Source organism: Corvus kubaryi, unplaced genomic scaffold, assembly GCF_017639235.1.
Source record: "Corvus kubaryi isolate FWS band 111438036 unplaced genomic scaffold, C.kubaryi_AGA036_p1.0 37264, whole genome shotgun sequence".
Taxonomy (NCBI): Eukaryota; Metazoa; Chordata; class Aves; order Passeriformes; family Corvidae; genus Corvus; species Corvus kubaryi.
Genome location: NW_024581079.1, coordinates 78,170 through 106,031, shown reverse-complemented (window position 1 = coordinate 106,031; position 27,862 = coordinate 78,170). Strand labels below are relative to the sequence as shown.

Below are 27,862 nucleotides of genomic sequence, written 5' to 3'. Positions count from 1 at the left end.
CTGGTTTGGTTGTTTATTCCTGGACTTAACCTTTCTAAAGCAAAGAGAACACAGCCAATACTTTGGCACAAATCACCATCTCTTTAGGGATAGCATGATCCCTGTTCAAATTAGCCTGTGCAGCGCCTGTTTTTCTAGAAAAGTCATAGCAAAGAGTGTGTGGGAACACACATTCTTCTGGTGACAGTGAAAATCAAGCAAGATAACTTACTGGGCCACAGCTCTGAAAACATCAAGGGTAAATTCCAGGTTATTTACATGAAAGGTGATAGAATGCATTATTGTTCTGTTTAAGACTAGAAAGAAGAACCCTGGCCTAAGGCTGTTACAATAAAAACTGCAGGCTTCATTCTTATTAATTCCTGGGACATCAGAGCAAATTTTGGGTACAGGCATCATTTAATTCCTATAGCATGGAAACCAGGCCTGTAGAACCCTAACTCAGGAGAAGAAGCATTTTCAGTGGTGTTAGTAATATGTGGGCAGGGTTTGCACAACCTTACAAGGGAGAGGATGGGAAATGAGGGACCAGACCATAGTGAAGATCCTCTCTCCTATATTTTCTGCTGGAGGTTCCAGGGGGTTATTTCTATGCTCCTATGCACAGCAGTTCAGTCCCTGTGAGAGACTGGATCTCTCTTGTATATCCGTGCCTTGTCAGGTGCAAAACAGGGGGAGACTTTTCTCATTAAACCCCTCCTCAAAGTGTGTTCATTACCTTCTAAAATTCTGAGGCGTCCACAGTGCTCATAACCATGGTACCACACTACAAAACTTCATTTTCTCTTATTTTGGATGGGGTAAAATCAGATTTCCAGAAGTCATATTCAGGGCAATGAGCTAAAGATCTATTTTTCACTGCTTCTCATTTCTCTTTCAAAATAAAAGAGCTTTTTCTGCATGATACCCCCTCTGGGTATAGCCCCCTGATGGGCCTTTTAGGAATCTCTCTAATTTGGCAGTGCAGAAACTGTGCTCAAACAAATGCACGTGGAAGCCATGTCTGTGCTCCTATTGCTGTGCACTCAAGAGGCATCAAGCTTAAGAGCCAGGGTTTAAGTTTTTGTAAAAACAGGAAAGCACAGGAGGCAATAGACAGCCAGTTCAGAGAAAAAATAAATCCCAAAACAGAGCCCATTGCCGTTACAGCATTCCATATGTCAGTGGTTTGGGGTATTGTCTCTGCTCCAGTTAGGGAACTTATATTGCATTAAAAACAAGCATGAGGACCCCAGGCTACAGCCTGAAACCCATCACCAGGCAAAGGGCAAAGTCTATGGACAAGCAAAAAGAATACAGATTCATCCGCAGCTATGTTTCTCTTCTTCCCCTTGGGGTGGGCAGCATGGGGAGTGTTACATTAAGACTTTAAGGCCCAAGATCAGAAGCTGCTCAGCTTGTTACTGGCAGCATCTCATTATAAGGGACAGCTGGGTCAATCTTTGAGTATGACTGGGAATTTACACAGGCTGTTCCCATTTAAGGGAGCAGAGCAGCTTACGGGATCTAAGCAAAAAACCCCCCACATTTATAGAATTGCTTAGAACTGGCATTTTAAATGTTAGGGGTTTTTTTTTAGTTTATAGGTCATTTCTTGGTTGTTTGTATGTTTTTCCCTGTCCCAACTGCCAGCCCTCAGAGTAGCCTTATATTTCCATTGTACTCCTCTGTGTACACTGATCTGAATGATAGAGTAGTATCAGAAATCAGCACTTGAACAATCGAGACTTCCTCCCTGCTCTGCCCTGTTGTTTCCCCAATATTACAGCATTACATCACCTTATGGGCTGAGCTGATCTTGACTTAACACAATGTGACTTGTCACAACAGAAGCCGCACATTCCAAGGCAGCCATGTCAGAAAACATCAGATTTGTAATTTCAGATCTCCAAAGCCCCATACAGTTGCCTTGTTGCAGTCACAAAACCACACAGACAATAAACATCTTACAGAGCTTCTTTTGTGATAATTTGTTTCTTCTTATTAAAAGAGATTCAGCATCCTTCTAAAACTGCCCTCAAACACTGTGGCTTGTGACAGCACTCCCAAGACACTTGGGAGTATGATTAACCAGCACTGTTACAGGACTAAAGCATTGCAAAGACAGAATAAAACAATTTGAAAAAGAAACTGTGTGATTACTATTATAAATAAAAAGCACAGTCTAAGAAATTCAGTTATATGGGTAGAAGAAAGAGCCTTTGAATTCCCACAGTCCTCTCAATAAACCAGCATTTGGCTCTCTTGGCCTGCCCACAAAGATTAAAGTGTCAGTAACCTACGCAGCACAAATGGACAGAAAAAGTAAACCCCAAACCTACCTACATAGTTCTACCCAGAGAAGAATGAACCAGAAAACCGTCTGAGGCCCAGGAGCCCCCCGGGCAGGTGATGCTCAGAGAGGCCTCCATGGGCACAGGGGCAGCTGCAAATCATCATGCAGCTGATTGCAATTTAGAGGTAAGTTTGCACCAGAAAATAAGGGTGGAGATGCTTAAAGGAGAAGCTGTTTTCTGGCAGCCTCCAAATGTGCAGTCAATCAGCAAAGCAGACAGCATTCAAGCTGTGTAATCTGATGGCTCCAGGGGAAGCTATAGAGGGAACTGGTCACTCCTCTTAGGAGCGCTAATGGTCTCAGTGCTGGCCCACATGCCCTGCAGCATGGGCTAGATTTCCATCTCTATCCATGCTTGTCAAGGAATTGTAAAAAATATTTTTACTACATTTCACTGATTTCTGTTAGTCCCTGACCAGGCATTCACTTTCACTAGCCTGCTTCATCCCTGCACAGCACTAAGCATTCAGAACTTCAAACAAGGCAGAAAAGTAACCCAAGTCAGTAATTTTTAAATTTTTTTGTATCCTAACATACACATGCCTCAGGATCATTACTCATTGTCTCCATCACACAGGAGGTAGGGAGCTGAGCCAGGGAAGCATCCTCACTGAACTGAGAGTAGGAAACACATCACAGAATCACATCCAGCACCCATACGAGCAGCAACTGGCAATACTTTGTTTCGAAGAGCCTGACACATACAAAATAGCACAGATTTTTAGTCTCTTTCCTTAGAAGAGGAAACGGTGGGCAGTTTTTCAGAAATGCTGTTTCTGGGGTTGGCCTGGTTTGCTGTCCTAGGTGTCTGTCGGTTTGATGGGAGCTCTCCCAGCTGGACAGGCATGAGGCAGCAGGTTTTCTCTGGGCAAGCCATAGTGGGCAGGCCAATGTTTCCCCTTCAGCATTCACAGTACTATTTGTGCACATAAGCTCCAGCACATTCTGAAGTAGTGGTGGGACTACTGAGGCCTCAGATCCCCTCCAAAACTGTCATTTTAATGTAAGAACAATGAGAAACAGGCAACCAGGACAACAGAGAGAATGGGAAACAAATACAGATAACAGACCAAAACAGAAACCCCTGAGGAAAGTTTTTACTTGAGTATCTGCTATGTGATTTCAAGCTTGATCAGAAACTTTCTCAATATCATGAGAGGCTGCATAGAGCATCCCCTGATCTCATGTCATATTTCCCCAGAAGTTCTTTTGTATGTATTAAGGCTAATTTTGGCTCTTGGATACAGATTTGTGACTCTCCCTGAAGGGAACAGACCTTAGCTCTGGATCCAAAAGTAACAGATGCCATCAGTGTGAGTCACAACAGCCACAAAGTTTTTCACAAGCAATCATAATGCTGAACTAAAAGTCTCCCTAAGTGGAGAGGAAAATATTAATAGCTAAAAATTCAATGGCAATGTTCTCTTGAGCATTTCACAGCAGGAATTTTCTTCAGTAGGAATTGTGGAGTTGGCCTCAGATACAAGGGAAGTCTAATTTAGAAGTCTGTTATTAAAGATATACAGCAACACCCCAAGGCACAGAATGAGATTTCATCCGTTTAATTTATACTGATTTAAGGAAACTTTGATTTGCTCCTTTCCCTCCACATCATTCAGCTCACAAGCAACCTGATGCTCTTGCATTCCATTTCCAGCATCACACACGGTATGAACCGTTCACTTACAGAGGCTAAGAAACCCACCACCTTCAGACATCATCACTTAAGGACCAGTTTAGTGTTTCATCGGTCTCCACAGAGTACCAGACCCACAGAAGTGCTGACAGAAGTGGCACCAGACAAAATGTAAGGACAGGAATATGATGATAGCAGAGAGAAGCAGCCGAAGCAGAGAGGAAGACAGTGCCAGGAAACAAGGAGGTTGGTGTATGGCTTCTTACTTTTAAGGGGTCCTCTGGGAGATGTTGCAATTGAACCCCTCCCTCTGGCTGTGTCTCCTTCTCTAGCTTCCCTTTTTGATTCCTCTCCATCCAAACATCATCGAAGCTGAAGCACTTATAGAGGGCTTTAGGTCTCTTCCTCCTCGTCTCTGGAATCTCCTTGGCTTTTTCATCTGGAGCAAGGAAGGAGAGCCTCCGAGCTTTGCTCTCCAGAGTGGAGACAGGGCATGGGGATGGTGGAACCCGGGGGGGCCTCCTTTTGCGATGGGGAACCCATTTCTTATTTGGCCTCTTTTCAGGTGTCATTTGACATTGCTTTTTAGACTCCTGTTTTACAAACAGCAGATGAAAACACAGGGTTTGTTGGATGGAAATTTTGTTTGCTTCAAGTCAGTTTGAACAGAAGATGGCAAAGCTCAGTTATTCAGCCACAGAACTACTCAGAAGAAAATGCTTAGGAGTACTCCACCCTGAAGCAGCAGCTCTGCTATCCTTTGAGAGTGTGATATACACTCCCTCCACACAGGACAGTGCCCTGTTCACCCTCACTCTAGATCCATATTACACTAACATTACCACCAGGATTTAGGTCACTCTGTCTGTATAATATTATTTACAAAGACAGACGATGTCGCTGAAAACAGAAAAATGACCTCTTGTGTGTTTCTGGTTTTCCAGCTGTACTTCACTTACACAGTGTGAAAAGGCTTTGTGGATGCCTGCAGGTCTGACATATTAAGCCCTGTGCTTCCCAATGTGCTCTTTACACTATCCATTTTATTTGCTTGATGCTGGGCCAAGAGTAAGGAATTGCACTGCTTTGCCCTTCGCTGTCATTTGAGTGGTTGCACAAAATTACAGCTTTTATACTAGAACAACTTGAAATCAAGGGTGCCCTGAGGCAAGCAGCTACTACTCCAGGTAGCATCAATGCTAAAATCAATAATATTTAAGGTAGGAGATAACAACACTGGGGAATGGGTGAACTCAGGAGCCTCATGACAAAAAAAATGCTGTATCCTGACAATAGTATCTGTCCAGTTTCTCACAGATCATTTGAAGAACCCAAATAAAACAACCCTCAAAGCATCACAGGCACTTCCTATCAATTTTCAACTAACCATCAATTCCAGATCAATTCTTCTTTGGCCCTGGTAAGAGATGCCACAGTCTAGAAAGATCCTGTGAGAAAGGTGTTTTGTGCCTAACCCCACCTTACTGGAGAGGAACAAGAAGAACATGTGAATTCAAAACCCTGGACATTTTAGGACGGTTCGCTCTTGCCTGCTGAGTAACACAATTATGCAAGTAAAATCGTGCCATGAACAGATTAATTAAACATGTAGTGAAGAGCCTGACAGATGGGCAAACTGGTAATGGTTCTGTCTTGCTGTTTTCAGCATAAAATCTTTGTCCTGGATGAAACCTGGAGAATGTTAACCATTAGCAGGTAATGAGAGAGGCTGGTCTGTGCTCCACCAGGCTCAGCTGAGTTACTTACCTGAGTGGTAGCCAGAGGTGTCCAAAGCAAGCTGATCCAGTGCAGTTTGGCACAGCACTAACACAGATAATGCTGACACATCTGGAAAAATACCTGGCTGGGTCTGGGGAATACATACAAATCCCCATACTGGAGGGCACCATGGGAATTGAGCTCAAGAGCTTCACAATTATGGATTTGTTTTGCACTAATGTCTTTACTGATGTGGAACAGAAAAGGACTTTCCTTCAAATTCACCAATAAACTGAGTTTTATGATCTTGTTAGGAAGCAACACACATAAGGAAGACTATCCTTAGCGTACAGATGATAATTATTTTGGAAAGACTTAACACTGCAAATATATTTTGCCCAATGTCTTTTGTATTTTCAGAGATTCCTGAAAATACAGCTTCACTTAAAAAATTGAGGGTGCAGTTCTACTTCAGTTCACAATGTCATGAAAATGGAAATAAATAAAACCCTATCTATTTTAATAGATTAGATGTTGTGTTTTGAGAGCTGGGACATTTACATTAATTTCGAGGCTCCAGCTACATTTGTCTAATTTCAGATATCATATTCTGCAGCCTCCAGAAGAATCGTGAAAATCACGCTGGTTTTATATGTCTTAGATACCATTTAAATTTTTTATGGTTTTCTTTGAATAATTTAATCTAGCAATCAATTTAAGTAATTATTTATTTGCTCCTAATGGTTACATTATAGCATGTGAGCTTGCCTTTTCAAGGCTTTACACATGCCTCATCTCCACACTCTTTTCTAGATGTTCTTTTGAGCTGTAATTTTCAGGTCAATGATTTTATTCATCCTCTGAGAGGCTTCATCTGTTGACAGTGTGTATACTCCAAGTCTCTTGCTTTTTCCTAGCCTGCAGTCTCTTGTTTGGAATGTGGTGTCCAGTACTAAGTTTGTAGGTTAAGCTGGTGCCCGTGAAAACAAAAGATTTTCGAGTAAAGCTAAGCACAGAAGGGAATAAAGCTAATTCTCTTCCTCTTTTCCCCCTAGGAATTCTGATACTACAGCCCTCACTTCTCAAACTGCCACCCAAACACTTCTTTGGATTCAAGACAGCACTAGATAAAACCCCCACGCCAATCAACCAAAACACTTTCATTTGGGAATATGTGGGGAGAGGTTGAGAGAGCTGGGTTTATTCGAGCTGATAAGAGGGCACCAAAGGCAGTATAAGAGCAGTCACCAGCAATTGTGTATTTACATGGATGATGGATCTGAGGTCTTCTCAGTAGTGCCAGACAAAGTCAGAAGCCAGCGGCCAGAAATGGCAGCTTGGAAAGTTCTTGTTGGGCATTAGGAAAAAATTTTCTGAAGGACCATGTTTCCCAGAGAGGCAGTGAAACCTTCATCAATGGAGGTTTTCAAGACTTGGCTAGATAAAGCCATGGTTCTGCCTATCTTTGTTTGTTTCTACACAAAAAATAGGGAGTTTCTATAAAAAAATATGGAGAAAGGGTAGGATAAGACCATCTTGGAGGCTATCTTAAAAGTTTAATATAAGCTGAGATGTGAGAGACAAAAGGCAACAGCAGCAAAAGCTGTGCGAGGCTCATTGAGTTGAACACGAGCAGCCCTCAGCTGTCGTGAATTGATCAAGGAGTTCTGGATTAATGAACTATCTGAAAATTGTCTGCTCAGGGTATGCAGAAGTTCATACACTCTCTCAAGTGCCACTTCCAACAATCTGCTCAAAAAAATTATTCTCCCATTTCTTAATGTCAAAACTCATCAGCAATAATACTGAAAAAGTAGCATGATCAAGGCGTGTTCTGGGATCTCAGTTACAGCTCAGTCTCAGTCACCCTGAGGGGTTGTGCTTAGCCACTGAAAGAGATTCCTAAGCTCCCAGCCACTTACAACTTGGGAAGTCCTCTCTGGGATTAAAAGCCTACTGACGGAGGAAGTCTCTGCTTTTAGAGGTCTCAGCCAAACAAGAAATCCCTACTGAAGATACAGTCTGTTCCATGAGATCCAGCCTATGCCAAGGTTTTAGTATGTTACCTGGATTAGAACACAACACAACCTGAAAAGGAGACCCTGAGTCTGTAGTTTGGGGTTTTTTTTCTGTCTGTTGTAGAAAGGGCAGAAAAGGACTTGTAGTAGCAACCAAAAGGTAACTTATGGTGACTGCAAAAGACACATGGTACTTCAAAAGACAGCTACTCATTGTCTAAAGAAATTTTAGATTTTACTTCTTAAAAACTGACTGCTAACCATAGGAATTCATTTCTTTGTTGCCTTCCACAACAAGGAACTTATTTACTATACACTAGTTACAAGGCTCGATTCTGCTTTAAGAGGGGGTAAAATCCAGCTTAAAACTGGAGATGATCACAGGGTGATGACTGTGTGATCTTTAATGGTGTTGTGATTGCTCCATTCCTTCGGGTTTTTGTAGCAAATTCTCCCTTTAAGAGTGCATCAATCCACATAGTCTTGAACAGAAACAGAAAGAATGAGTAGTGTTACCTATCTTAGACCAAGAGGAATATTTATGCACTCATCTAACCAATGAGCCATTGAGCCATTAAAGAGTTTCACTGGAATTCCTAAACCATAGTAAAACAAAAGACTGCAAACCAAACCACCCCCTGATCATTCCCTGACAACAACTCACCTCATCTCGGAGCATGTCACTAATGGAAGAAGCTGTATTTAAGCTGATCTGGGATTGACTACTTATGCCACTGTCATCCCTCTGGTAGTCATCCAACGAGTGTGAGAGACTGCCTCTGGGTTTCAATGTCTTTGGTCTCTCAGGAGCCTCCAGACTGCTTTCCACTCCAGAGCTGTTCCCAAGAGAGATCATCGAAGTGGCACATACTCGCCCAGGATAACGGAAGTTCTTGTGTTGAGAAGTGGATCGTGGACTCTGAGGTTTAGGACTCATGGGCCTACAAGGCATGTCTTTACCATCAGAATTTGAGAGCTGGGGACATGATGGACTTGACTGACTAAATGCCAGCTGCAAGTCAGTGGGGCTAAATGGAGATTTCATCCAGTATTCCTCTAGAGAAGTATTTAAACTGTTGCTCAGAACCTCCTGCTGTTCATCACAGTCTGAGCTCTGTGAGTATCTGATACCCAAGTCATGGGACTGTATTCGTCTTCTCCACATACGTGCAGGTGAAGAGACATCAACAGGCTCCACAGAGCTGTCAAAATAGTTGGAGTCTGTTGAGGAGCCATTATCCGTTTCTGTTTTTAAACAAGTGTGTCCGTTGGAACTATGCTGTCGCTCTACTGGCGTTAACACATGGCCACTGGTTGCATTAGGACTCTCCTGTGCAGATGATGAACTTGCTGAGACAGGCCTTTTTGGTCCATCTGCCTCCTTGCTTTTTAGAAAAGCTTTCCAGGCGCTCTGGCGAAGTTTGGCTTTCTCCTTTTCATTTTTCACTGATACTCTTGAGCTTTGCTCGGTGTTTTCCTTTTCTGGACATTTGGACTCAAATAAGCTTGAGAGGGATTTGTGTGCCAAGGCCAACCTTGTCCTGAACTTCTTACCTTCAGGGGTTTTGTTTCTTTTGTGTTCATTTTCAGGGAATGATTTTCTAATCCCTGAATGCTCCACCGGTTCACTCTCATTGTTTTCAGATGAACCTGAAACTTGTCGATCTGCATCTTCCATCAGTATCCGACCAGAGGCAGAGGCCTTCCTCAGGCTCAATCTGTTGAATAATCCTGCAGGTTTCTCATAAAATAAATCATCATCATCGGAGTACTCAGAGGTGTAACTTTCCTTCCTGTGGAAGACTAAACCGGATGAACAACTTTTGAAAGACAGTAGACTTGCAGTGTCTTCATCATCTTTCCCAGCATCCAGTTCTTCTATCTTTGCCTTGCTGCCAAACAAACTGCTACCTCCCTGATTTTCTAATGAGGCAGGCTTAGTTTTCCTGAAAGATGTCATTTTTGAGAATACTGAAAACCTGGAAGCTTTCCCACTATTCTCATTCTTTGTTGGTTTTTGTACAGCTTTATGAAGACTGCTGTTACTTCCCAGGATGTGGGATGAGTTCTCATCCAGTTCCTCGCTGTTAGTGCTGCAGGTACTTAGATTATCCAGGCCCAGCATGAAAGTGTTATGGGTCTCCCTGTTCAGAGACTCATCAAAGACATCACACACATCTAGACTGAGTGCACCGTCTTTGCTGGGACTAGAGGTGTCTGCTGCAGGAGAGCCCTCCTTTCCTTCCCTAGGAGAGGGTTCTTCACAAATTTCTGCCTTCGAGCCATTACAGCTTTCGTTTCCTTGCCTGCCTCCTGCTTGTTCAGAGACAGTGCTGGGCCCTTGAAGGCCAACATCAGCACCATCTCTCTGACACAAACTGCTTACACTGCTGCTGGTTTCCAGTGTCACTGCACTAGTAACCAGTCTCCTTGTTCTGCAGGGCTCTTCCTCAGAGACCTCAGAGACCTTCACACTGCTTCCACTGGGTGATTTTATGAGTGATTTTCCACATGGATCTGCCTGACTTTCTGCAATAAGTTTATCACTGCCCAGTGGTACAGCAACATTCCTGAATTCTACTTTTGCACTTGTTACTGTGGAATTACTACAGGTGAACCCTAAGGATGAAACTGCTTCTGTTTTCTCTCTCTTCTCTACTGAAATTTCTGTTTTTACTTCAGGTTTATCCTCACCAGAGAGTACCTGTGCACTGCCAGGGATGAGGTGGGTGGCCAGAATTTGTTCTTCACAGTTACAACTTTCACTCAAAACTCTCTCTGGCTCATCATGAGCTTTGCTGACAGTATGAGGAGACATCAAATTCTTGCTCACTACATTTGTCAATGTTTTGGCTACCACTTCAGTAGGAAGGTTATCATTCAGTGTTTTGGACTGTAATCCTTTCTCCTCTACAGAGACTATAATTAGGGCAGGCTTTAATTCCAGAACAGTCATTAAATCCCTTCCCTGCCTTATGTAATCTGATCTGGGAGTCCTTTCAGCAGCAAAGACACTCTCTTCTTCCTTTCCTTCATGAGTAGGATGTTTACTTGTTCCTGGCTCTGAGTGGCTCCTTAAGGCACCAGTTTTGCAACTTGTATTTTGCTGCATTGACTCTTCGTGCTCTGTCCCACTGCCACTGCCATTTGGTTGCATTGCAGTTTCCAGGGCTTTCCAACCAAAGCCAAGATTAGAAGAATCATCTGCCCATCTTTCTCCTGCCACAATCTCTGTATCCGACAGTTCAGATCCAATGCCATTCTCCTTCAAACATTTGTGTTGTATTCCACCATTGGAAACACAGTTTACAGAACAATCACAATCTCTGCTTTCCACAACAGCAGGAACACCTACATGAGAAGCTGCAGGGTTCTCAGTGTCGCCAGTGTTCGATTCAACATCAATATCACATGGGAATCTGCTTGCTTCCAGATCTCTTTCAGCTTTATAGTCACTGTTTTTCATAAGTTCCTCAGCGCTTATGACCACTGGATCAGAGTCCAGAGCAGAGGATGTCTCCTTTTGGTTTGGATTGCACTCGCAAGCATCACTCTGTGTTAAGCTGCCACCACAGGCACCAGCTGGCTCTGGGCTAAGGCCACATGTCTCTGATTTGGAGTGCAAATAATAATCAATGCACTGGAGAGAGGCTGCTGGTTGAGAAAGTTGACACTCCTTTGAGTCTGTGTCAGTATCAAGAAGAGATCTTTTAATGCCACATGTGCTCTCTATTTCTATAGCCTTTTCAGGGCTTACAGGTACCCTTCCTAAGTTTTTCCAAGTGTATTCAAAGTCCAGCCCTTGAAGATGTATTCTGGAACATGACCATCTAAATTTGTCTGTCAGGTGAATACAGCTCCCCACACATTCTGTCTCCCTTTGAGCACTGATATTTTCAGGTACACTGTGCCATGTTTTACTTTCTGTAATCACTGACCTTGTGTGTGGTAGCTGAGATTTTGGGTTGAAGCAACGCTGGTAGAAGAGTGAATCTGACGTCAACATGGTCTCTGTACTTGCATGTTTTATCCTTTTACCTGTAGTTCCCTCACTGTCAGCTGAATACCTCCTGCTGCATTTTATACTGGACATAGACTCTAATTCACACTTACAGTCAGATGTCTCAGTGTAACTTTTACAGTTAGGTCCATTTGTTTCAAAATGAAGATTAGGCAAACTGCAGCTTGGTGCTGCATCTGACCGGAAGGAAAATCTCTGTACCTCAGGAAAAATCAAAGAGCTTTCTGAGTTTGCTTTGAAACAAGCAATGCTAAATACTGCAGAATGTTCCTTCAGTCTTGCAACATCATCTTCTGTAAGTACTGAGTTGGTACAGGACTGCACTTCCCTGCTTTCTAACTCTGCCTTACTTTGCAGTGCTGCTACAGACTTTCTATTTGTCTGTGATAAAATGCCCTCTTCACAGACTTGGCTCTCTGTGATGGAAATACCACTAGATAACGTTAGCTCTTCATCACCCAATTCTTCACCCTCTAACTCTGCAAACTGTATGCAAAATTCAGTTTTGCTTGGTGCTTTTATTTTGGAGGACAATTCTAGCTGTATGTGCTGGGTAAACTCTGGTTGCCTGGAGCACTTCAGTTCACGGAAGGTTGTTTCTGCCTTTTCTTTGGGAAGATTACAGCACAGGGTTTTTCTTTCAGTAAACAGGCAGTTTGAATCCAAGAAAGCATTCCCAGTTACATCACTGGAAAGGGATTCTGTGTCTGATGCACTCTCATAAGGCTCCGTTTTTACATCTGACAAAGATCCACTCTGATGTGACACAGTTTCAAAATAATCTTCATCTGTTTCTTGGCTGGATCCACGCACCTCCAGTTCTGTTGTGCTTGGGGTAGAAGAACTCAGATCGTCTTCAAACTCTCCTTCACTGATGTAGTTTTCAACTGGCTGTGGGGTCTGTGAATAAACAAAAATTATTAGTGAGTTAGCAATGATATCCCACAGTAGCAGGGTAACATGAATTATTATTAGAAAAGGGACTTCAGAACACAATTAATTTAATACATACTGATGTCTTTGCAAGTTTTACTTGATGTCTCACTTCTTGATGGTCCTGAGGTCTTTCTATTTCTTGCTTTTTTTTTCTTTAATGTTTCTTAATTAACCTTTTTTTCATTTTCATATGTAATTATGCAGAGGCCAAAATTTTACTTTTCTCTGTATCTTTCATAGCCCATTATGAAAACACTTTTCACATTCAAGTACATCAAATAGAACTCATCCCTTGCCAGTAGATCTAGAAACTCCAATTAACACATCTTCAAATCTGAGGAGGACGTGTATGTGAAAAAACCTGGGAAGTAATAATTAATGTCTGCATTACAGAAATGTGGAATAAATATATGCAGAATAATTGCACTTGAGTAATCAGATATTACCCATACCAAAACTTGAACCAAAGGTGAAAAAAGCCTTAAATCTCATTTTCCAGAAGGCTTGTACTAGGAGCACTACATGGATCAGTTATCAGAACACATCCAAATCATTGGCTCTGAGCAGAAGGATTAAAAACACACCGTCAATATTAGGAAAAGTTTTTGTCACAGACAGCTAACCCTGGGAGAGCCTCAGTCTTCTTTTCTTCAACAGAAGTCTGGATATTTCTCAAGTTTGAAGCAGAAAATGAAATTGCAGCAAACTTTCCTGAGGTAAAAATAGTACTTGCTGTCTGTCAGCTTCAGGTTCAGCTACTGTCAGTAGTTCTACAAATATACCCAACAAAGATACTTGGCTGATTTCAGCTTCAGTCCATTCATATCTAGAATGAGATGCCACATAAATAAAAATGACAGCCTTTAACCCTAATGCTGGATGCCTCTTTACCCCAGTTTTGGTAACAGTTCTCACAAGAATGATCAGCATATTTTAAAATCTGAAAACTGAGATAATAAACAATGAAAGACTTTTCTAAAAAAAAAAAAAAAAAAGACAAACCAAACCAAACAACAAAAAAGTACCAGAAGTGAATGGCATCCATCAGACTAGAACACATGCTTGAGTTGCAAACTTTAGCTTGAGTTGCATGTCGCATTCACCAGGGTCACAGAGGAAGTGTGATTCCTCATATGGGAAGAAAAATCATAGATCATGTCAAAGGACATATCACAGAGTTTCTGATTTTAGACTCCAACACATAGTGTGTAAATTGGAAAAAGGAAGGCACGAGTTATTTCCAAATGAGAATTTCTCAATAAGAACACTGGTATTTTCTCTTGGCAGAAGAAGGAAAATACAAATTGAATGGAGGAGACAAAGGGGAGAATTTAGTATTTCAAAACAAGTCCAAAAATCACTTTTGAACCTGTCCAAATTGCACTGCAGTGGCAACATGAGTCACATAACCAGCAGAGCAATGAGTCCTTTACTGTGTGCAATCAGTGATACATGTAATTGAGGTCCTCCAATAATGGTAAATCCCATGGTCCCCAGGACAGAAGTGACCAGCAGTGAGCAGCACAGAGCAGCATTTCCCAAAGTGTGAGCAGTTGGTTCACACAACAGTGAGTGCAGCAGCAGCTGCTCAGCAGTAACAGCACTGCCTCTTCGACACTGTTCTGAGCACAAACTTACAGATGGCAATAAACTAAGATAAAAACTATTCAAGCAAGTACGAGCAAAGTAATGAAGATGCCCAACTGTTCTCAAGGATAATTATGAATTAAATGTTTTAAAAAATTAGGGCAGAAATCCCTTACGCTCCATCCATTATTCCAAACATAGCTATGTCAGGATATTCATACTGTGACCCCTCCCAAATTCATTATTTTTAATGGGTTTATAAAAAATTATGCATTTCAAGCAGAAACAGAGGCTCCACAATTGCTTCCACAACTTGTGGGAAATAAGGAAACATCTTCTAGGTATGAAGGGCACCAATTAATGTCAACCACCACTCTTGGACTGGGCCCAGGACTGAACACAAGCCCCGGTGCTGCTAAGGAGGGGAACCAGTGCCAGGATGAGCCTGGCAGGACCAAGTCTACCAGATGCAGCATGGGATGGAGCTCCCCCGAGGAGCGAGAGGATGTGGAAGCTTTGATTTCCACCAAGTCTAGCCAAGTCCTCTGCCTAAGAGGGAGGCCTAGAGCTCACCTATGGAAAACCTGACATTCATGGGCTCGCTGAACTTCCCTGATGACCAGGGAAGAAATCCTAACAGGGCCAACAACCTGCCAATGGTGCCATTTGTGTCTTCTGCAGGTCTCTCAGTGTCTCTGGAAGGCCCAGAGTTAGCTCTGACCATGTGCTCTGTCATATGTGGTTTAGTTTTCCCCCAACCTGCAGCGTGTGTATTTTGTTAGGGTTTCTGGGACTACTTCTCTTGGTGTTTTACTGGGTTTTTTTCTGTAGAAATTGAGCCTGAAGAGCTCAGACAGAGCAGAAGGGGAGGTTTACAATGGACTCTGACATAGCCCTGTGCTCCCAACACAGACAATCACAGGCTCGAGAACTGAGCAGACGTGCAGCAGTGATTCTCAGTGAGGCTGCCCATTAGACAGCAGTATTCATGCCTTTAAGTTCCATGAGATTACAATGAGAATTTCAAAAGACAAATTATGGCTCTTTCCTGGGAAGGGTTCTTGAGAAAACCCTCAGCGCCTATGGACAGGGTTGCTTGTTTATACATCTCCTCAATCTCAGAGCAGATAAACATTCGGAAGACAAGGGCCTAGAATAAATGCAAAAAATAAATTCCAAAATAAGGCTTTTGTACTTCACAAACAATACACAAAACACAGCAAAGCTCCCCTGACTGCTTTTCTATTGCTTTTCTTTTACCATCTCTGAAATGTGCCAAGAAAATAGGATGAAATTGAAGTTACTGTCTTGCTGTTATTGCATGTAGCCACATATAATCTCATCCACGTAGTCACCGGAAAAATAAAACTTGTGACTTTGATGTGTGAAGTGATGACCTTTATCTCCATAAAATAAAATACCTTCCACCCAGATTGCCCTCATATGTGACATTTGTTCCCATGGGCTAAGTCACTCTTGTCTTCTGAATATTTTTCATTTGGAAGGACAGTTAGGTATCATTTTTTCTCTAGATCGGATTCAGTAGTTGAATAATTTTCTCACACAATATTATATTGCAGCAATAGTGAGTTTCTCAGATATTGTGTCTCCCTAATTTTCTCTGCCTAACACTTGGCAGGAGAGGTTAAACAGACAATTGTATTACTTACAACTAGTCTTTCAAGGAAGGATTTAATCATTAATTTGCACAACCACAAAAAGAATCTGACCATTTATATGACTTTTACTTTGAATGCAAGTTCCCTAAGCAAGTCTGACTTGCTTTCCCACTCACTCAGACCTGACCCTAGTTATCACCTCATTTCCAGCTCAGGGAACATCAGAACAGTTTTTCCCTGAAGTCAAGACTACATGAAAGCATTTTCAGTTCATCTTTCAAAGGATCCAGACAATTGTTGTCTCCACAGGTGATGGTAGCCACTCTTGAGTTGCTATCAATATACATTTCATAAATCTCCATTCACACCTTGTTTGACTGGAAGGCACAGCCCAGTGTCTTTGATTTGCAACGGGATGAGACTAAAATGCAGTTCCCATTAACAGGTGAGAGCAAGCCAGCTGTCCTCTCTGCTCAATGGGCCTCAGCCCTGCTCAGCAGGGAAAGGAAATGTGCAATTCCCAGGGCAGGCACAAGGGAATCATTTACAGAAGGTCTCATCCTGCACAGTGCTCTGAGCACCTACTGGTGCCAGTACAGCCAGGCTCAGGGCACTCAGGATTTGGCTGTACCTACTTCAGTACTCCAAGCTGGGCTTGTCCACATGCTGTCTCTCCATTACTGTCTCTGAGAAGGGCAACATTAATAAAGCCTCTTAAAAAGCCGGGAAAGAAAGAAAGATAGACAAAACTAGTGAATGAAACTGTCCCCTCCACTGCACTATAGGATTGCCAACACAGCTGCTTCAGGCTTCAGCTGTAATGTTGTCTATGGTAACTTGTATTGGTTTAACTCGTGTCCTACATGTTCAAAAAATAAGCCAAATGGAACTACTGAAACAACTGAGTCTCTGGAACTCCTCCTTGGCTTCTCAGGGATCCTGACTCAGTTTCAAATTCTTAACTTTTCATGACAGCTAAACAGTAAATATTTGAGGCAGTCTAACATGGTGGCATGAAACTCATCCAGCCTCTGTGTAATGAGAGCTGTGAAAAGCTGAGATTTTTCTACAACCAAGTAGGGACTTAGGTGGCCGTGAGGTTTGAAAAATGCTGGTCACGGAACTGTTATTGCCATTATGGATATCCTGAGCTGAGGTCACAGAGGAAAAAACGAAGATATATCCAGTACCAGGACAGAAAGAGCATTTGAAATACCCAGTTTCTCCTTTTTGTGACTTTGATACACCTCTGCTCTGAAAGGGACAGTCTTGGGGAGAGAGGGAGGACTCTGGTCTCAGGACCTTGGTCTCTCCAACTGGGCTGCCAAAGGTTGCCCAAGATAATGTTACTTCTAGGATGTTACTTGGATATTTGCCAGGTTGTAAATGCCTCAAAAGATCTAAGATCGCCAAGCCTTTCCAGAAGAACAGTCACAGAAATGGCTTTTCATGAACTAAATTATATTCTTGGATTTAAAGCAAACATGGCACAAAAAATGTTCCCTTCACAAGAAGTTTTGTCACAGAGGTCAGAAGGGGTTCCTGGCAACGATGGAGCACAGCTGGCATCCCAGGGAACCAGTCCCACTACCTCAGTCACCACAGAGCTGTAACAAAAAACTTCACACGTGTTTGGGGAAAAGATACAGACCCAGAATAAATGCTCTCAATTTACCTACACTTTTCCACGCTTAAGTAAATGCAAAGCCTGTCCAGAAATCCTTAAAGCAAACTGGTTGCCAGTCAGGGGTTGGATTATACATGGTATAAAGAGACACAGGCTTATCTCGGGGGAACTTTGTCTGGCAAGTGAATTTGCGTGTAAAGGTTTATTCTCTGAAGAGAAAACAAAATTCTTTGGGAGAGCCCTCCCACACCCCCAGAGCTGTGTTTTTCAAGGTTCACATAAAACAGAAGAACAGAACTTGTGAAAGGCTCTTAAATTAATGGTGACACAACCACCCCTCAAAAAGCTGCCTCTGGGAAAGGACTTCAGACAGGAGGTGACAGTGCAGGGTACAGTGCAGTAGCTGCAACCCAGCCCAAATCCCTCTGCACTGATCAACTGTGGCTGGAAAAATGACCCAGCAGAGATTCAAATTAGCAATTATACAGAAAACATCAAGTAAAATAGCCACATAAGGTCCCCAAGGGTTCAAATTACCTTCCTGATCAAATCCAGATACCCAAGCTCTTTTGTTAAATTGCCTTTATTTACTACTGCCTTGTAAAAACAAACCTTGTTACACTTAATGAGAAAGAAGTAGATTTAAAGACATTAACTTCAGACAGAACTTCTGTTTCTTAGTCAGCAGAAAACCACTTTTTCTGAATTGCCTGTCATTTCAGTGGATATTACAGGTGTTACAGATGTTTATAAAGAGCAAACCAGCATGAAGAAGAGCAGATGCAGCACTGTGCCATGATGAGGACTGCTGAGCAGGGATGCTGTTGTCAGCAGAGGTTCTGAACCTTCAGACTGATTCTGCTCTGTGCATAAATGGCAATTCGACAGGCACTCTGAAAGGCACTACAAATGAAACCCTCTGCAGGTACTGGGGAATGTGCTCTATAACCACTGAATGATGACATTTACCTTGAAAACATATTCAGTTTTTGATGCAGGACACAAACATTTGCATCTTAACTGCACAGGAGGAAACAAAATTCACAGATGGATGAGAAAAGCAACTCCCCAGGAGGTTCTTGCTGCAGTGCAGATATGTATAGGCATCCAATAGTAATTTTGGCACTAAGCAGTTTGGTGACACAGATGTTTTGTTAATCATCTGTACACAGCAATAGCACTGTTTACAGGGCTCTCAATCCTAAAGTGGTAGCATTTTTATATACAGAGCCATTTATGTATAAAGTCACTAAACAACATATTTTCCACATCTTTTCCACAAAAGATGGATTTTTCCATTGTTCCCAAATGGCGCAGTTACTTTTCACTAAAAGATATCTCAAAGCCAGTTGTGTTGATTTGTGAGAACTTGCACTACACTGATGACTACTGGCATGAGGAAACAACATGTGGACATCCACCGCACATCTTGCTCTAATTGTCTTTAGTGCCTTCACTGGAAAGCCTCCAAATGGTTAAGCAAGTCCAAAATCATCAGGACTAGGTGAGCAGTTGCATAAGGCTGTGGCAGGTACCATTACTCGAGGCAGTAGTGCCAGGTGAAGGCAGGAGGGAAGAGTTGGAACCAGTGGCCAAACAACGCACAGAATCAGTGAAATATCTGAACATCACAACAGCACCATAACTCCCAAAACTTCACTGTGTTCCCCCACCCACCACCAGCTTGAGTGCTCTGTTTCTGCTCAGAGAGTGTTTCACCATTACAGCTCTGATTAACCTAGCCCCAGAGGTCATCTGGGTCTCCACCACGGTGTTGTCTCATGACACTTGATCAGTACAGGAGTGCAAGAACAGAAAAATACCACAGTGGGCCCACTGCACTCCACGCAGCTTCTCCAATTCCTTTCAACAAGCCAATTCCAACATAAAAACACTTTTATAGCCCAAAGCCAAAACCAGCATCTCCCCTTTGACACTGACACCCCTACTAGCACACCGAGCTTAGCAGAAGTGTCGGTCAAGGTGCCGGGGATCCCAGAGTGTGTGATCTGGGAGCCATCTAGAGGTGGCAGCGGCGCCTGGCCAGAGCACTGTGCACACACAAATACACGCTGCCCCTAATAAACACAGGCTGCATTCCAGTGTCTCACTGTGCTGCAGGGCAGGTGTCTCACCATCAAATTCCTCAGCTTTAGTTCCAGATAGATAGGACTGCCCAGCAGATGAAGAGGTGAGGCAGTGAGGAGGCATAAAGATTTCCTGTGTTAAGCAGAATATAAGTATGCAAGACAGGTTATTTGTACAATATGATTGCACGACACTGAAAAGTTCATGGCTCTCTGTGTCTTGTATTTGTGGTTTATTTCTTCCATTAAGTTTTACAAGCTGCAGTTTGCACCAGAAATACATTTTTCATCAGGGCAGCAATATGAGACATAACTACTATGAAAACATTTGTAGATTTATTCTCACAAACTGACAGCTGATTTGTACCAAAGGCAATCCTACCCCTTTTAGCCAAGGCACTAACTGTGTGGGTTCACTCTTGAAATGTAAAGTTTAGACTGTATCCATAATTGCTATTGTTACTGTTCTGAAATATAAAAAGATCATTTTTTGGTCAATATGGCAATATAATATGTCAAATAAAATTTGGAACATGAACAGCTAAAACTCAGACTCCAGCAATTTCCCTGCTGTTGAACACAGTCTGTGACCATTGCACTGACACACTCCCTCTGCTGGCAAATCTAAAGGGACGATATCACTTATTGCTTCATTGTGCTTCTGCCTTCAACACAAGGAAAGCTTATATTGTTAGATGGCTGATTATCTTTTCATGAAAGCTGGGATTTATTTTGCTTGCCTCATAAAACCAGGTGAACATTCCTCCTCCTTCACACCCCTTCTCTATTTTATTTTAATAGAGAAAAGGTCGGTACTGTCCCAGCAAAAGATAACCAGAAGTTCATGTAGAAGATCGAGCATAAAGATATGAGCAGATAACATGGCTGCTCCCATGAAATGGGGGACTAAGCCTCAGTGCTTTGTACTAAAAATGAAATCTAACACACTTAGCCACGGGGAAGCTCCTGCCTCAGAGTCATAGAGCAAATGTACCTCCATCTCTGTGTAAATTTTACCATTAACCTTTCTCCAAGGCAGGTGCACTTACAGGAGGTAGAAGCTGTCTGGCAGAAGCACCACTCAGCTGTGCACAGACCAAAAGTCCTACCTAGAAACTGTGTGAATCCTCCTCCAAAGACAGGGACCATGCTGAACTCTTGTGCTATGCAGCTCAGGAGCTTCGAGTACTGACATCCTTCAAAGAGTGGAAGTTTTTATACTCTTTAAAAGGTCATTCTGGCCTGCTGCTCTGCACTAACGTGCTCTAAATGAACACAACACCCACAGTTATCTTCCCTTCAGAGTGTTTAAAGGTTTGACCACTTAGCTGAGTGGGAACCCTAAGGACTCCTGGTGAAAGAAATGGAGACTTCTGCTCCAGAAGACCAGGCAGCAAATGCTGTGATGGTGTGTCCTTCCACCGTAACTTTGCTGCAACTACATTTTTGTGGTTACACTTTAGAACAGACATATTTACCTTTTTCAAACTCAATTCTTTTTTTTTTCAGAGTGCTGTTGAGAAATTATAGAAGGAATACTGAGTTGAAGGAGTACAAAGACAGCAAATATTTTAAAGACAGGACAAACTTCTCTAAAGTAGAAAGCTATTGGAAAAAAAGAGACTCCACTAAAGACAAAGAGTACCTTAAGAAATCCCAAGTGTATATGTGCACATACATGTAGCCACAAGACATCCACTGATATTCCCTCAGTTATCATCAGTTTGGCATTCAAGAGCGGGGCTGTACTGAAATTGGAAGTTGAAGGTCATGAGATACATGGCTTATTTATCTTACAACCACTCTAACCACTCAGACCACTTTTAGAACCACAGTCTTTCTTTGCTTAGTCAAGAATTTCAAATCTGTAGAGTTATAATTCAGAGTGTTAATTAAAAGAGGACTCCGAAGGAAAGGGCCTACATGAAGCCCAGGAAATGCAAGGCACTGATTGATACAAAATCCTGCCTTTCTTGACTTCCTCCTGCCATCACTGGAAACATCACTTCGAGTTGCCCAATACACTCAGCTACTGCAGCTCCCTCTTCATTGTGTTGTTTGCTTTTGAACTAATGTTTTCTGTGGTCATGCTGGTCCTTTTTATCAGCCCTGCTGCAACATGATTACACCAAGCACCCTTCCTCTGGCACATCCTACTGCTGAGTTCCTAGATGCTGCAAGGCCCATGACCTAATAGTGCTGGATAAACATGGCGAGAGTGTCTGCCCCATAGTGTTTAATTATCTAAGATAGAGGGAAGGAAACAGGGAGAGGGAGGAAGTACTATGTTTATTAACTGTTTCAGAGTAAATGACTCGCTCTAGTCATACCAGAGCACCTGCAGCAGAGCCAGACTTTCAACCATTTCAGTCCCTGCTCATTAATTTTATCTTTCAATTTCCCTGTTGGGTCTAATTAACTCTGAAGGTTGAGATCTCCCCACACAGAATACCATGTAAACAAAGGAGAAAACCTCAAGGACAGTAAGGAAAGAGACACGAGTAAAAGCTGTGTATATGTATCATCTGGAGCCTCTCTGGATTGCCAGCACGGAAATGCCCCTAACACAATTGTAGACTCTTCCTTATAGCATTTTAAGGAGGCATGATGTCAAAGTGAAGGCAGAAGAGAGATGGGCATTGACGGGAAAAAATAAGTAGGAGTCAAGAACGAAAAAGGAGGAAAAGTGTAATACCGTATTTTGCATCGTTGAGGTGATTTTAGCTGGGCTCCGAGTGACACTCAGTTAAACATGCACCCCTATCATAAGCTATTAAGAACAGAAGCATTATTTTTTCACATGTCTCAGTCTAATACAAATGCCATTATGTTCATGCTTTGCTAACAAAATCAGCCTGGGTTTTGATAGTCAGATAAGACTTTTTCCTCCTTTTGTTGTCATGTGCTTCGTCTTCAGGTTGTCTCCTGGTCTGTATCACTCCATGTGCATAAAACACATGAGGCTTCCCCTCCTCAACTGCCCCTACTGACCTTCTTCAGGAGTTGCTTCTTGCACATTTGCCCTGCATTTGGGCTCTGGACTCTTGCAAGTGTTACACAGACAGAAACTCAGAGCACAGGCTTTGCAGCCAAAGGCAGCTCCTAAAAACTGACAGCAGGAGCCAGTAGAAAAATGAGGAACATGGGAAGAAGGATGATTTTCAGACATGGGACAAGGACAGGTTAGGTTCTGCTCATGAGTTCAGGAAGTGAATTGAATCCAGCACAACTTTGCATCCTCACATCTTATTTGAGTTTAGCCTAGCTGGGTGACATGAGATACTCCAGTGCCAACAGTCTGCTCACTGCCTCCCTCCTCTCTCCAGAGTGGTTGAGAAATCTTCTGGATGAGCTTTTCAAAGCAGAAGAGATCAAATAACATGCCAGCTTATATAAAACAACAACTTTCAAGGAAAACTTAGCTAGCAACACTGTTGCAGAGCAAGGATTCGGCTGCCTGAAGTTGTGCCATTTGCAAAGACATTTTTTGCCCGCTGTTTCCACTTCTCTCCCCACATAACAGGAGGTAAAAGGGCTATTTACAGGGATTTTTAAATAGGCACAAGAACTGCATCAGCACTAGGCCTGATCTGCAGCCAATGTTTGTGGAATCCCACGCAGGCTCAAGTTCTTTCTCTGTCCACATGGCACAGGCAAGGCAGAGCAAGCCTCTCGTGCCGAACGCCTGCTGGGGTGGCAGACACACCCTGAAGCTGAAGTGTGCTGCACACTGCTGCATGTGGGACCAAGCCATTCGGCTGCTGGGGCTTAGGAAGTGGCTCACCTGCCTTTTTTCTGATGCAGCTGTTCATTATCCAGCTTAATGCCTTACTTCTCCTTTCATCTTGGACACCTGATTTCACCTCTGTTCCTTCTCTGTGTAACAATGGTAACACCTCCAGACCTCTGAGCTGCACTGTAATATCAGATTAAGTGACTGGGCAGAGGAGAATGAAATCTCCTGACTCATGAGATGAACTGAGGTAGCATCAGCCCAGCCTTGTTTTTCAAAATCCACAAGAGTTGTATGAATCTGTGACCAGAATGCCCCCTTCTCTCTGCAAGATCCTGCCCTTTCTCAGGAACCTTTTATCCCAGTGATGATGACTTCATGTGATGTCCCTTGATTTGATTTAATTTGGATATAGTCACTCACTACACAGGTGAGTTAGTGTAGCTACCAGCTGTGCTTTTGCCACAAGACTCCTGTCTCATTCATGTAAACACCTTCCAGGGGTCTTCTGACACTTCCAACAGTGCATGTGGCTAAAACAATAGCTACAGTGGCATGGGACACCTGAGCTTGGCGCAGACGAGGTCTCAGCTGGAACCTTCAAGACAGCTTGATGTGTATCCTGCATCAGGATACATGGAGCAAGTGGCAATAGTCAAAAGAAGAACTAGAATGATTTAGGATGAATCATTGGGGAAAGGTTGAAAATATAGTATGTATCCCAGAGAGAGAGTACAATGTGAAAACAGTCTTTAACTGCTGATACAAGGCAGCAATCTTCTCTCCAAGTGTATGACAGCTAAAACAAGATTTAAGGGATTTAAATTGAAGCAGATAAGACTGAAGTTAAACAAAATCAATAAACCACCAACAGTATGGATAATGAAAAACTAGGACAGATTGCCTAGAGGATAGCATGGAACCACCACTTTCTGTCTTTAAGTACAGATTAGACACACCTGACAGGAATGACACAGGTAGAAGGGATCTTCAGTGGCAGGACAGATGAGAAGATCTTTTTTGGCTCCTTGTAACCTTCTAATCCAGTAATTAGTGTCTTGTACACGCTTACTAATCTGTTTTACCACAATACACAGGGAGGGATACACTATTGTAACAGACGTGACATGGAAGAGCAGTCATGAGCAAGGAGCTCCTGCAGCAATCCAGATTTACAAGCAGCCCATACGCATGTATAAGGTGCAGAGCTCAGAAAGGACCCAGGAATGTCCACTGATGAGAGGAAAGGTCTAGAAAATGTGACATGAGGAAAGACTGAACAACACCTCTTGCTTAGCCTGGAGAAAACCTCACAGTTCAAAATGGCACATACCACCCACTCCTTATGATTTAAGCTGTTTATTTCAAGCCTCAAAGCTACAGTATGATAAAAAAGGCATTCAAAGGGACAGAAATTGTCCATATCCTAAGTCCTTTGGCACAATCCACCTAGGCACATCTGCCCTACCCTCCGAGTTGTGCCTCTGTGTCACGGAAAATGTATATTATGGTGGAGAGTCTTCCACCGACAGAAAGCATTTTATATCCCTAACCAGAAACACAAATTATGCCCATTTAGTTCTTCAGGAGGGAGGAACTGCTCCTTGTCCTGTCATACCTGTGTACCACCAAGGGAGATTCTAGGATTGCAACAAGTGTCCATTTTGGCTTCCCACTTAACCAATGAAACAGTAATTAATTTTTTTGAAACAGAAGGAGCAGAAACTGCTGTCCCTGAAAAGTGTTAACTACAAGAACATCTCATTCATTGGTTCAGTGGGAAAGACCTGGCTTCCCACATTGTAAGGTTAGAGAGAGGGCCAGAGGACGTGAAACAAGCTCTAATAAATTGTGACACACAGTTTCTCCAACTTGGCAACATGCAGAAAGCAGAAAAAGTCTTGCAGAAGAAAATCCAGGGCAGCAAGATCATGAGCAGAAGGCAGGAGTGGGTATGGTCACACCAAGTAATTCATTCCTTGGCTGTTCCCAGGTTCCCAAACTGCCCTGTGTATCTCCCCAGGTATTAGCAAATTACTTCACATGGCAAGGAATACATAGTGAGATGTGAGCAAGATCCAGTCACTCAGTCCACACCACAATTCTTCACTTAGCCAGTGCCAACTTGAATGCACAGAAAGATCTGAAAGCTTATCAGAGTAGAGAAATATGCCTTTTAAGCCAGAATCCAGCTTTCAGGACTGTAGAATTAGGAATACAGTAACTACAGCCTCCTACCTAATGATTTTGCTTGGCACAGCACTGACTTAAACCCATCACAAGATCAGAAAAACATCTTGCAAAAGTTGTGTCTCATTTCATACACTCTTAAGGTCAGTTCAAGTAAAATGGCAAACAGACCTGCATGAACATCCAAAAAGCTGTAAACTTTGGTTAACAAAACAGAGCTCAATTTTGCTCTTAACCACAAAGATCAAGTGACATTTAAAAAAAAACAAAAAGATGCAAATCATATATTTTCAAGTCTTTGAAGATCCTGCCGGCACTGCCTCAGGTCAGAGTACTTCTCACTACAGCCCATTTCCCTTCAGTCAGCCTTTTCACTCGCTTCAATGCTGAATACACAAAGAGTACCAGACATTTTTAGCCTCAATAATGTTTTCATTACCTGTCAGGAATAGCACTAATAACAGGCATTAGAGATACAATATTCAATTGTTCAGGACAGTCTAAACATTTAATTACATTATGGTAGCTAATCACAAATAATTGCCTTAGGGAAGGCAGGGCAGCTGTGAAGGGATGCAGTTTGTTCAGCTCATGACAGAATTCAGCAAGGACAAAGTAAGAAGCACTGGGAGAAATGTCTTCAAACCATTCAAAAGCTGTATTTCCTCTTAGTCTTTTAGAGAGGAACGACTTCAGCTTGCTTCTGCGCAGCCCTGAGATGATCACCTTGTTTGAAAAGAGCCTGATTCCACATCGACTGTGCTTTTTGTTCTCTTATTTTACTATCATTTCTGCTAACATTTGTCCTTTTATTGGATCTGGCTCTATCAAGTTTCCTTATTGTTGTTTCCTTTCTTCCTAACCCTGTTACATTATCTCACACAAATGGTTAGTTCCACTGCTCTACCAGAGAGAAATCAAATAGAGGATGATTATCAGAACCAAAGATGCTGAAATCATTTCTTTAATGAAAAAGAAAAGAAAGAAAACCAACCAACCAAGCCAAACACACACACATTTAAAAAAAAACAAAAAAAGGAAACAAGATAAATAGGAACTGATCCTGCTTCCTCTGCCACTATATAGAAGTAGGAAGTTTACACTAAAATAGAGCAGAATACTGGAGAGAGAGAGATGTTACAGCAGAGCTTCTTTGACTCAATCTTATATGACAGATACCTCAGATACAGACACAACTCTATGATGCCTATTGGCCTGTCTCCTTCTTATATGGCATTATGATCTTTACTTACAGATATCTCTATAAATCTGATGCTCCATTACAGAACCATTTCAAAGCATGATGACTATGGAGCAATGGAGGTTTCTACAAACCTAAGCTCTTACAGAAGTTCTATTCCTATGTGTTATAAAGGATTGAGAAGATTTTCCTCCGGAAGTAGACAGACTCATTTAGTACCAATCTGAAAACTCCATTTATAACATTACTTCTCTGCCAGGTGCTTTAGCAGAAGCCTCCACATCAATACTCCAAATCCAGTGCAGACACTGCTCTTAGAATTGTTAACAACTCACCCAAAGCCTTAATGCAAGATTTAAGTCTTGCAAAAGAGAAAAAGCAAAAGTCAAGCATGTAACACCTTCATTCCAGAGAGGAAAGTTTTCCACTTTAGTGTTCAAGTACTGCAGTGTAACCTGGAGGACTGCAAGTTAGCTGAGAGTTAGGATTCTGCATTAACAACAGACCCAGTTTGAATGGTCGGGTCCCAGGTGCCATGTCTAGTTTTCTGTCACTCTTTCCCAGGCCCTTTGTGATCAGCAGCCTACCTGGACGTTCCTGACTCTCCTAGGGGTTGTATTTGAAGTGGCAGGACATCTCACTTGCCAGCCCAAGTGCTGTCTCCTCATAACTGGTGCAGATGACATTGAGCTGTGACAAAATGGGATGAACCGATTTTCCTTCTCTTGATCATATTTTGTTGGGAGGGCAGGAGGTCTTTTCTGTCTCCAGCAGTACCACTGATTACAGCAATGACAATTTCTCATCTTCCAAATCTTACTAGTGCTGCTGCAGTTTTCCCACTGCTTTGTCAGAACTGAAATAAACGCAGGGCAATTTTTCTGCAACACTCTCTCCATCTGTGATCCCAGCTCCACTGCCTGGGCCAGAGTCAAGGTATCAAGTTCCATCGAGAGCTTCTTCCGAATTCGCCCGTCTGCTGCTTTGTCAATTAGCTGTTCCAGGATCAACTCTTCCTGCCAACAGCCAAAAGCACAGACTGATGCCAATTCTTGTAGTGCCGAAGCAAAGGATTCACCTGGCATTTGCTCCCACTGCCTGAACTGGAACCTCGGTAACACCACACTCTGTCTGGGATTAATGTGCCCTGAAA

General features: G+C 42.5%; 1 protein-coding gene across 1 annotated transcript in view; it reads right to left on the bottom strand.

Annotated features, from left to right (window-relative positions):
• The window catches only part of ARHGEF4 (Rho guanine nucleotide exchange factor 4), a 173,481-nt gene that overhangs the window by 111,188 nt on the left and 34,431 nt on the right, over nt 1-27,862 (bottom strand). The window contains exons 2-3 of the mRNA XM_042024511.1: nt 8,373-12,629; nt 4,238-4,564 (exon numbers count right to left, since the gene is read on the bottom strand). Coding sequence (XP_041880445.1) covers nt 4,238-4,564; nt 8,373-12,629 — 4,584 coding nt within the window. The remainder of the gene's footprint in view (nt 1-4,237; nt 4,565-8,372; nt 12,630-27,862) is intronic.